The 12,555-nt window shown below is 32.4% G+C and overlaps 1 protein-coding gene across 1 annotated transcript in view; it reads left to right on the top strand.

Moving 5' to 3' along the window:
* The window catches only part of ETAA1 (ETAA1, ATR kinase activator), a 14,074-nt gene extending 1,996 nt beyond the window's left edge, over positions 1-12,078 (top strand). Inside the window, exons 3-6 of the mRNA XM_008065838.1 lie at positions 176-252; positions 4,742-4,854; positions 5,105-7,161; positions 11,810-12,078. Coding sequence (XP_008064029.1) covers positions 176-252; positions 4,742-4,854; positions 5,105-7,161; positions 11,810-11,928 — 2,366 coding nt within the window. The 3' untranslated portion in view covers positions 11,929-12,078. The remainder of the gene's footprint in view (positions 1-175; positions 253-4,741; positions 4,855-5,104; positions 7,162-11,809) is intronic.
* The last annotated feature ends 477 nt before the right edge of the window (positions 12,079-12,555 follow it).

The following is a 12,555-nucleotide window of genomic DNA, read 5'->3' on the forward strand; positions in this document are numbered from 1 at the left end:
CTCTCTCCCCCTCCCTCCCCTCTCTCCCTCCTCCCCCTCTCTCCAATTTACTTTCTAAATAAACTGTATTTTCCAGTCTAAAAATAAAACAAAACATATTTTCTGAGAAGTGAGCTATTTTTAAAAATTAAGATTTGTTTGTTTAAAATTTATAGGAATATCTTTGTTTCTTTAGGTAAAGGAAGAAACAAACAGATTTACATCACAGATAGTGATGAGATTTCACATATTGTTAATCGTATTGCTCCTCAGGTAAATATCACTAGTTTTATAGTTTGTACTAAAACAGTGAAAAATGTGCCCCTAAGTTCTTCTTTAGTTCTTTAGATGAAAAATATTTGTATTTTATCATCTCTTTTCCAGAAATAAGGAAGCAAAATTAATTTCACCTTTTCTACTTTTGAAATGCATGTTTTGAAAAAAGGAATATATTGTAAAATTGATAATATATATTTTCTTAATCACATATCTTAAGTTTTTAAGGATGATGATTTTTAAGTAGAACGTTGTATTTATTTTGTCTTTAATGTGTTTAACAAATATGGCATTTTAAAGCCACAAAAAAATAGAAAAAGGCAGTTAATACAATTTTAAACTTTTATGGTCTTTTCATGATTGATATTTGTTTACTGCCTATAGTACAATTTTCTCCCCATTCAAACTGCTTGTCTTAATACTTGTTGACTTATAAGATCATCAAGAAACACTTATAGAAATACAAAGAGTGCTGGATTTAATTGAGTCCTCATTTTCCTGTTCTGTGTGACCCTAGGCAAGTCACTTCATCACTCACAACATTGGTTCAGCCATAAACTAGAATTATTATTTGTCTTACTCTCTTCTTTGGATAATTATGAAGCTTAAATTAGATAAAAATTATTTGTAAACTGAAGAGCACTATAAATGTTACTGTAATAGAACCATCTTGAAAAATTTTTTCCTTCAAATTTTGTACTGCTTAAGTGAAATAGAAATATAAATTTAAGTAAATTATTTGACACAAAGAACTCTAGTAGTTCTAATATTATTATATGACTCTTATTAAGAAGCATAGGTGCCTTACATGAAACCGTTCTGAGCTTCTATACTTCCTGTTCTCTCTTTTCTTATTTAACAACATTTAAATCCAGAGAATATTCTATTTCTGCTTAGTGTCTTCTCTGAAGAAGTGTGGTATTTTTTCTTTCTTATTTTTATTTTTATTTTTTTGAGTTGGAGTCTCACTCCGTTGTCCAGGCTGGAGTGCAGTGGCACGCTCACAGCAACCACAGCCTCTACCTGCTGGGCTCAGGCTATTCCTCTGCCTCAGCCTTCCAAGTAGCTGGAACTACAGGTGCGCACCACCCGTCATGCCTGGCTAGTTTTTTTATTTATTGTAGAGACAAGGTCTCGCCAAGTTGCCCAAGCTAGTCTCAAACCCCTGGGCTCAGGGATTTTTTCTTAACATGCCCTTGTATGGTTAACCACTGGTCCAAAAGATGGTTTGAGGAGTCACCAGCATCCAGGAAAAAGAGACAGAAAATAAAGTTTTTCTTAGCAGCTATAAAATTACAGCTAGCATAGTCATAACAACTGAAATATGGAGAACATAGCACTTATAACTAGTATACAAATTTGCCACTAGCTCTACATTTCATGTTTAGCATGTCATGGAAATTCATTTTACTTACAGTTCATTAGTTAAATGGCATTTGTGCGATTCTACTACATACTCTATAAATTAACAATGGATCTTCATTAATTGTGGGTTTCACATGAAAGAAGTATGATAAAATTTGTTTGGGCCAGCCAACCTAAATAGTGATAGAAAGATAGCTGAGTAAATTTTTGGACCCTTTACCTAAATGGACTGGAAATAATATCTCACATAAAGAAATGGCAAGAGTATGCAAGTGGTAACTTGTATAAAAGAAAAAATACAGTGAAATTAGTTGCTTTAAAATGTTACCCTCTTAAACTGAGCACTTTTAATGCATATGAATCTTTGGCAGGATAAAGCTCTTTGTAAATATCTTGTCATGTTCTCAGAATGACAAATATTCATGTTTATTTTTGGAGAAGTTATCTATTTTTCTTTTCATGTTTTCAGTGATAGCATTTTTTAAAAATATACACTTGTATTTTAATTGGACAGTCATTTGACTTTCTGCAGAAATATTTTGTATATAATATTGTTTAAGATGGTATGTATCTTTCCATCTTCTTTCTTTCTTTCTTTCTTTCTTTCTTTCTTTCTTTCTTTCTTTCTTTCTTTCTTTTTTTTTTTTTTAAAGATAGGGTCTCACTCTTTCACCCAGGCTGGAGCGCAGTGGCACAATTATAGCTCACTGCAAGCTTGAACTCCTGGGCTCAAGCAATTCTCCTACCTTAGCTTCCAAGGTAGCTAGAATTACAGGTGTGTGCCCCCATGCACACCTAATTTTTAAATTTTTTTTTAATAGAGATGGAGACTCTTACTATATTATTTAGGTTGGTCTTAAACTCCTGGTCTCGAGTGATTCTCCCACCTTGGCATGCAAAGTGCTGGAATTACAGGTGTGAGCCATTGTGCCCAGCCCTTTCCACCATTTATTCCAACTTTATACAGAATAAAGTAATGCATTTAGATCCCCTATACAGTTTGTGGATTGTAGTTGGGAATCAATAAATTATGTAATTATTAGTGAAATATGGAAAATATAGCACTTATAACTAGTATACAAACATTCATAGGACTCATGTATATATAAATTTGTCATAATTTAATTGAGTGAATTTTAAGTTACTTGGTAAATGACAGAGTCCATAATTGTTAAAAATGTTATTTTCCTTAAATTTAAGATTATTGTTGAAAATAAAAGGAAAATGTATTTTGAGTCCAAAAGTGAAATTATTGATTTTCTTGAGTATTTGCAAAGCTAAAGCCAACTAGGTTCGAGTGGACATTAAGAAAATTGCTTGTTGACTTGTGGATTTGAGTTGTGAGGGTATTTTCACCTAAACCTTCTAGTAAAAAAAATGTAAACTGACATCTTTATGTCCAGTCTTGTACTAGATGCTGAGCAATCAAGACTCCATGCCTCCAACCAGTCTATAATCTAATGATAAAATTATTTTTACTTGGTGTGATAATTATTTATGTTTATTTTAGGTACTATAAAATAGAGTAAAAAATGATTAATCGATTTGATTTGTTGGTTTAGTTAATGTTTAAAGCTCATTCACTAATTTTCTGTGTAAAATAAAGTAACTGAAAGACATAGCAAGATATTCAGGTCTAAAATGACTTTTTCATAGTTTTATCCTGGTTAAACTTTTTCTGCTTTCTCTACATTTTTTTTTAAATTTTTTATTCTTGCCTCATTCTTAGTTCTAACCATGCTCTTATGTCTAACTCAGTCCTGACCTTAATTCTCAGTGCTCTCAATTTAAGTCAACATGAGTTGTTCAATTTTAGATAAAGATGATAATGAGGATGAGGAAAATTTGGAGAATCAGGTGATACAGATGGAATACCATAATAAATAATAAAGAATATATCTTTTTATTCTCAATTCTGATTATTTCTTTCATACAGTTTGTTTCTAATACTAATATTTTTATTAGGATCTTTAGGACAGTTGAAATAAGTCATTCAGCTTACTTTCAATAAAAACGTGCTTTTATTATTAAACATGCATTTGGTAAAGAATTCTTAAAACAGTAGTTTGTGAAAATAAGCAGTTTTTAATTCTGAATGTTTTCATTCTCTGAAACGCAAATGGATCACTTTTTGAATTTTAAAGATATAGGGTACAATTCAGGATTAGGTATACAGATGTTCATTATGCAGGTACCCTTGTTGATGAGGTCTGTCCCTCCCTCCCCTGGCAGTTTCCTTCAACTGCCAATCCCACCCCCTCTCCCCTGGCAGTTTCCCACTACTGCCAATCACTTTCTTGTAGTATTATGATAATTGTTCAAGGTCCGCTTAAGAGTGAGAACATATGGTACTCTGTTCTTTGTTTCTGTGCTAGATCACTGAATATGATCAACTCCAAATCCATCCAAGTTGCTGCAAAGTCCATACGTTTTTCTTTATGGCTGCATAATATTCCATTGTGTATATGTACCACATCTTTTTTATCCAGTCCAGCTTCGATGGGCAGCATGGTTGGTTCCATGTTTTTACTGTTGTGAGTAGAGCTGCAACAAACGTGTGTGCATTTATCTTTTTTGTAGAATGATTTGAGTTTCTCCGGGTGTGTTCCCAATAGGGGGATTACTGGGCCATATGGAAGATCAATTTTAAGTTCTTTCAGAAATCGCCACACAGTCTTCCCAAGAAGTTGCACTAGTTTGCATTCCCACCAGCAGTATAGAAGCTTCCTTTTTCTCTGCATCCTCTCCAGCATCTGTTGTTGTTTGTTTTATTAATGATGGCCATTCTTACTGGGGTTAAGTGGTATCTCATTGTGGTTTTAATTTGCATTTCTCTGATGATGAGTGAGGCTGAGCACTTTTTCATGTGTCTGTTGGCTGCCCGTATATTTTTATGTCTTGTTATTGCCATCTCCCAGCTTCTTATTTTGAGTTTGCTTGGTGACTGTTATCTCACCAGAATATATTGCTCTGGTAGTTTAAAGTAGTCATTTTTTAATTTTCTTCCTTTCCTTTTTTCACCTCTCTCTTCCTTTTTTTTTTTTTTTTTTCATTTGGGACGGTATTGTTATTACTTTACATCTCTTTTTCCTCCCCACCGCCTCCCCACCCCCCACCAAAGGATGAAAAACCAACAACAAATTCTATGCTGGGCGTGTGGATTGGTGAAACTGCTATTCCTTGTACTCCCAGTGTAGCAAAAGGAAAATCAAGAGCAAAAATCAGCTACACAAAGTAAGTTCAGACTTTTTGCCTTTTCTGAGATTCAGTGAAGCAAATATTTGTAAATAATATTGTTTTGGCTTTGTTAACATATCAAATTGGTTAATACAGTTACCTTAATTTTGATTTGTAAAATGTTGGAATTAAAATAATTATAAGTGTTAAGATTTTTTATTTTAGCATATCAAAATATGTTAAATAACAATTGAATATAACATCTCAGAACATTTCTTAGTTATAATCTTTTTATGTTGTTTAATAGGTTAAAAACACATAATCAAGAAGAAGAACTTATGAAGTTGGCTAAACAGTTTGATAAAAATATGGAAGAGCTAGATGTGAATCAAGAGCAAGACAAGAAGAATTACGATTTTATCCAGATGGTTTCAGAAAAAGAGACTTTAAATAATTATAAATATAATGTACAGATGGAGTCATTATGTAGTGTAGTTCCCAAAATAGATAATGCTGAAATAAAGAAGCCAATCAGAGGAAGCACCAAGATACCTGTGGTAGATGATCAAAATAGCAGTCAGAAGCCATTTGACCAAAATGCTGAAGCAGCCTTTAATGCCATTTTTGACGGTTCCACTCAGAAATGTAGTGGACAGTTAAGCCAAGAACTGTCAGATGCTGTTTTGAACACCAGTGATACTCCTTTTGAGAAGAAAAATGCTTTCATAGCAGAAACAGTCATTACTAATGAAACTCTGGTCACTGAAAAACTATTAAATGAAACCCTACGATCACTTTCTCCTCAAGTAGATACTCCCACAGTGACAAAATCATGTGTGACTTTCTGTGCTAAGGAGCTGGAAACTTCTAATAAGCACATTGATGCATTTACTACCAGTGATTTTGAGGATGATTGGGAAAACTTGCTAGGTAATGACCCTTTTGTTATGCAAAATATCGACATGCTTGAACTCTTGAGCCCTTCTAAAACAGCCCAGGTTACTGATCAAAAAAAAATTTTTACATTTAATAGTAAAAATGATCAAATTAAGTCAAGAGCAAATACAAGTCTAGATGCCAGGTTAATAGATTCAAAATTATTACAGGATCTTTCTTCAGAGACATATAACAGAGAATTAGTTGATGCTAGGGAGTATAGATTTTCACCAGTTCCAAATAAAAATAGATCAAATCAATTGCCATCCACTGGAAATATACTGAAATTTGAGAACTCTTTCAATAAAATTGTTATTCGAGACAAAATTCAAGATTGTGCAGTTGTATCCAATCTGACAAAAGTAAAGGAAGGTAGTCATACCAAATTTACTTCTATTGCAAATGATTCTGAAAAGAAGTCTGCTTTGAGCACAAGATACTCTAATGAGCAGAAAAAGAAACCCATTATCAGTCAGTCTATTAAAACACCTGTTAATATTGATCTTTTTGACTCTGCAGCTCTAGGTAATGAAACCAGTGTTAGTAACCCAAATCAGACTAATGCATCAAAATTAGGTTCTTTCTTTGATGACTGGAATGATCCATCATTTGCCAATGAAATTATTAAAGCATGTCATCAATTTGAAAATACCTGGGAAGCAGATGATATAGAGGATGATTTGTTGTACCAAGCATGTGATGATGTTGAAAGACTAACTCAGCAGCAAGGTATTAGAAAGGACAGTAAGACATCAGAAAGTATATGTGAGATCAATAATAATTCCAAACGTGGAGCCAAAAACATGTTAACTACATCTCAAAAAGGACCTCAAGTGATACAATCAGAGCTTATGAATCTGGGCAGCATTTCAGTGCAAACATCTTCCTTGACAGATAGCTCACAAATAGATAAAACAATGAAGGTGGAGAAAGGGGAAATGTTTGGAAATTCATTTTTAGGTGCTACAACAAATTTGACTATGTATTCTAAGAACTCAGATTGTCAGATTAATTATCAGCATGTCGCTTGGAGTAACACTGATGTTCCAGTACAAATGAATAGTTCCAAATCCATTCTTACAGGAAGTTCAAGTTTGAATGTGAATTTAGATCATATGAGCACAGAAATTGCTACTTCTAAGAAGAAATTGAATACTCAGCAACTATGCCATCATAAGGCCATAACAGGTGAACCTCAGCACAATCTGAACAAAACAGTTAGATTTTCGAAGTATACATTTACAAAGATGAAAAATCATCAGATACTTTCTCAGTTTAATCAAAATTGTACAACAGGCAATATGACTGATAACAAAATTACACAGGGTTTGGAGAAAAAGAAAACTTCCATCAGTCCATTACTAGGAGAGGCTGTTCGACAGGAATCTTTGGAGAACCTTTCTGAATCTTTTGAACAATCTTCAAAAGGTATCTATGAAATAGTTTTCTTTGAAAAGTGTCATCTTGAAAAACAGTAAAATAGTTCATTGTTTTGAGTACAAAGTAGCATATAAGGTAAAAAACTATTATGTTTAACTAGAATGTTTAAAGTGACTCTTGCAAATAATGACACTGCATTACATGAAGAGTAAATGGTTTATTTTTTCAAAAGATTATACTGAGTTCTTTCCCAGCACTTAATTCAGTGACTGGCATATGGTAGTTACCCAGTATATATTTGTTGAATGATTTTATTATTCAACAAATTATTTCCTGGAAAATCATACTTTTAGATATATATTACAATGTTAGTTTTAAGAGTGTATTTACTAAATATATCATTGTTTTAAAACTTGACTAATCTTACTCCAACTTTTAGCAGGACAGTGAGGTGAATAATACTCAAAAATTTAGAACATTCTAATTAAAACACCTTTGTTAATGTAATATCTGATATAAAACTGCTAGTTGTGATGGTTAAAATTATGATTTACTTATTTTATACAGCCTATCACTTCTGATTCTTCCAATTCTTGTCTCCAATTCTCCATTCCATCAGTAGGTTTCATTCTTTCTACCTCAAAAACTTTCTATGTCTGTTTTTCACACTTTCTACTGCTACCATAACCTTTATCCAAGCCAACATTTCTTGGCTAGACTACTGCAGTTCTTTTATCTGTCCTCTTCAATTCTTGTCTCCAAATAGCAGGATATTCTTTTAAAACCAGGTATGCATATGTGGTATTCTTATGCTTAAACAAACTTCCCTATCCTATTTCAAATAAAATCCAAACTTTATACTGTGGGCTACAAAGCTCCAGATGATCTCTCCGTAACCTGCCTTTTCTCTTTTTTCTTTACCTACTAAGCTTCGGCTACACCACTTTTTAGTTTCTCAAACAGATATGTTCTTTCCTTGTTCAGGAATGTAGACTATGCCATTCCTTTGGACTAAAATTACTACTTTTCAACATTTGACCCTCCCTCCACAATTTCTTACATCTCAATATAAGTATTAATTTCTCATGGTAGCCTTTCTTGAAGAGTCTGTAGTAGGTCTTTTACTTATTTATTTCTTTTATCACAAGTTGCAATTAAATATTTAGTAACTATTGTCTATTTGGTTGGCATTACTGCTACATCTTCCTGTTTAAGTGCCTTTTTTTTTAAACTTTACAGCAGTAATATGCTAGCTATTTTTTTTTAAAAAGAAAACAATATAGAATAATTTGAAGTAAAAAGCTAGTTCTGTTTCTCTTTTCTCACATCCATTTCTCAGGGGAAACCACCTTTAGCAGTTTGGTAGACATCATGTAGCATTTTCTATACGTATAAAAAGGTATGTGTAGGTGTATACATACAGATTTATTCAAATAGATAGAATTATACACTGTATACTTACTATTTGGCAGCTTGCTTTTGCCTTTACTTAATATATTATAGTTACTTTTTCCTGCTAGTATATGCAAATTTATTTCAGTCTTTGTTAATGAATACATGGTGTGTTATATGGATGTGCTATAATTTAACTGTTTGTCTTTGATGGTTTAGATTCATTGCAGTTTTTTTCAATTACAAACAATACTCCAGTGAATATCCTTCTACATAAATTTCTGCATACTTGTATGATTGTGTCTGTTAATTCCTAAAATTTATAAAAGAGAAAGTTTTATATTTTGATGGATATTGCCAATTTCTCTCCAAAAAAGTTATGCCAATTTATATTATCAATACTGGTAACGAATAATTCTCTGCATTATAGCCTAAGCTAGATATTTTGTAGATATTTTAAAACATTAAAAATTGTTGTCAGGACATAATAGTTTTAAATATTTAAATTTATATTAAAGTAAGTATATTGTAGCTAATTAAGCAATGTTCCAAGCATGAATTTGTTTACAGATATAGTTGACCCTTGAACAATGTGGAAGCTAGGGATCTTGATCCCCTGTGCAGTCAAAAATCTATGTATAACTTGATTTCACAACTTAACTACTAACATCCTACTGTTGACAGGAAGACTTACCAATAACATAAACCATTGAATAACACGTATTTTGTGTTATATGTGTCATATATTGTATTCATACAGTAAAGTAAGCTAGAGAAAAGAAAATGTTTTTAAAACCATAAGGAAAAGAAAATATATTTACTATTCATTAAATGGAAGTGATCATCATAAGGTCTTCATCCTTGTCATCTTCACGCTGACTAGGCTGAGGAGGAAGAAGAGGTGGGGATGGTCTTGCTGTCTCAGAGGTGGTGGAGGCACCAAAAAAAATCTGTGCATAAGTGGAACTGCACAATTCCGATCTGTGCTGTTCAGGGGTCAATCTCTGGAGTGTGTGAGTTTTCCCGAAACTCCCATCTGTATTTTTTATGGATAATTTGCTTTTTAGTATACCTTATCGATTTTTTTTAAATTTATGGATAGTATCTAATTTCTTAATATTAACCTTGTTGATGTTTTCTGTTGTATCTACTTCCTTTTACTTTGGTATGCTCTCCAGGGAATGCCTTTGAAACAAAACTCACTTAACTCCCTCATTGATTTAGGCAGGAGTTGGCAAACTATAGCCTGTCCAAATTCCAGCATGTGCCTGTTTTTATACAGTCAGCACACTGAAAATGATTTTACATTTTAAATGGTTGAAAAAAATCAAAAGGAAGGTAATATTTTATGACATTTGAAAATAATATAAAGTCCACATTTAATTATATATAAAGTTTCAATTTGAACACAGCACATTATTTGTTTATGTATTGCTCATGACTGTTCTTGTGCTACAGTTGCAACAAGAGACCACAAAAGTCAGCATATTTATACTTTCTGACCCTTTATGGAAAAGAAGAAAAAATGTGCTGACTCCTGCACTTTAAGGTCAAGATTAAGAAGAGCCGCTTTTGCTTAGTACCCTGTAATAGGTTGAGACTATGCTGTGTATTTTTATTATAGATTGAGTTAAAGGAAGGACTGATGGGGAAAATGGATTACTCCCTAAATCAGATTTTCATAGTATAACTTGATATCATTTGAAATTACTTTCTATATCTCCAAGCTAATTATAAGTCCAATTTTAGAAAGTTATATTCTTTTCTGCTGTTCTAGATTATTAACCTGTTTTCTATCCGTACAGTTAAATTGAATGTAAACTATGTACATATGTAATCTGAGTGTTTTTTTTTGTTTCTCAACTTTGAGACTGAAGTATTAGTTAATCAAGGTGATTATAAAATTTCTTCTAATGTCTTTATTTAAGGAAAAATAGGTTCAGTCTGTTAGATAACTAGTTTTGGAAATAAAAGTCCTCGGAATCATCTGGAGGAATTTGTTTAAAATATATGTATTTCTTACCCTCAATATCCATCCTCTCTCATTTCTGATTATACCAAAAAAGGGAGACAGATGATATATTTTAGAAAATGCCTCTTTTAGTTAACAAGAGAATGCCTTATAACAAATTCTGAATCTTTTTTAATATGTCAATATAAATAATATTTCTTATCTGACAATACTACGGATTCTTATTTCTTGAAAAGCATGTTTTATAACATAAGCAGTTTTACCAATAGCAGTTTACGTAAATATGTGTTGTGGTGATGGTCTTAAACTTAAAATATTATTTAAATGAGAAAATAGTTCCTAATATAAAACTCAATTTCAGTTAGTTTTCTGTTTACTAATAAAGACTATTTTCAAGTTTCTACAAAATACATGCTCCAAATAAAAATATAATCTGTTAGTGAGTCACAGGTAGCCAGTTTGACATGAGAGGTCTCATTTTATCACTCTAAAATATATTTCCTTAATGGATGAAATGAAGACTTTATATCTCTATAGAGAAAAAATAGATATGAATATTAATACATTCATATTACATTGTTGGTTTTTTTTTGGAGGGGGGATTTGGTTTTTTTGAGTTGGAGTCTCACTCTGTCACCCAGACTGGAGTGCAGTGGCCACTCCCAGCCACCACAGCCTCGAACTGCTGGGCTCCGGTGATCCTTCCGCCTCAGCCTTCCAAATAGCCGGAATTACAGTCATGCGCTACCACGTCCGGCTGATTTTTTGATTTATTGTAGAGATGAGGTCTCGCTGCCCAGGCGGGTCTCGAACCCGCGGGCTCAGGCAATCCACTCACCTCAGCCTCCCAAAGGTGCGGGATTACAGGCTGAGCCACCGAGCCTGGTTTACAGCTTACGTTGTAATAAAAATATACTATTTGAGGTATTGGGACTTGAATTAGTTATATTTTAACTGCTTTTCTCCTAAAATGTATATAACATTTAAAATTCCAGTTCTTTTTAAAGATATAGTCATTCATAGGTCACATGAATAAGGTGACAGTGTCCTCATGAATTATTTGGTGAGTAGTCAAACAGTTTTTAATCAAATTGAATTTTATCTGTATAGAGTGCATCAAATAGGGACAGACCAATCAGTGCTTGATTTTCTTTTAAACTGGAGTATTGTTTCTGTGTGTATATTCCTGAACCCTTATGTAGTAGTTTAGTTTGAGTTAATAGCAAAACCAAAATGGCAAATCTGGGTGATAAAAAAGCAAAAATTAAAGCTTATATTCAGAAAGACCTTATCAGCTATAAAACTAAAATTTATATTGTGTTTTATTTTTAGAGGAAGAGGAGAAAAACAGAAAGTGTTCTCCTGAAGAAATTCAGAGAAAACGACAAGAAGCAATGGTTCGGAGAAGGGCCAAAGCACGAGCATCGTCTGTAAACACAGCTCCCACTTAATTTCTTTAATGAAATAGTAGTTGGAGACTTCACAAAGACTGTTGATAACTATCTATGATAGGAATTTTTTAAAAAATTTCTCTGTGAGAAATGTAATGCTGGCTTATAAAGCATGGACTTCTTTAATAAATCAGTGTTTGAAATGGTAAATAAAACTTTTCTTTGGAAATTTATATGAAAGTAGTTGCATAAAAGTTTCAGAAATTCAGGGAAGTTAGCAATTATGTACTAAAATGATACAAAGAAAAGCAATGATGTTTTTAAATACTATAGTTGCAGAGGGTCATAAAAAAATTAGGTAATCTACTTAATTTTCTGTTGTAATGTATTTTCCTAATACAAAACTTCAACTTACTAAGTTAATAGAGACAGTTTTTATAGTTTTACTAACTGTTGCTTGAAGTTTTTATACATTTCCAAATTTTAATTGATACTTTCATACTTCTAGGAACATGGTAGAAATAAAGGACTTTATGTGTAAAAAAATTATTTTTATTTCTTAGAAAGAGATTGATTTTTAACATTTCTAAAATGTGATATATTTTGGAAACTTTCCATCATGTTTAAGAAAAACACTGATTTAAGAAATTAATTTAGAAGAAGGAAGTAGCAGATTATCTATATAAA

This window comes from Carlito syrichta, unplaced genomic scaffold (assembly GCF_000164805.1).
Source record: "Carlito syrichta isolate Samal-C Ts95f unplaced genomic scaffold, Tarsius_syrichta-2.0.1 Scaffold308810, whole genome shotgun sequence".
Taxonomy (NCBI): domain Eukaryota; kingdom Metazoa; phylum Chordata; class Mammalia; order Primates; family Tarsiidae; genus Carlito; species Carlito syrichta.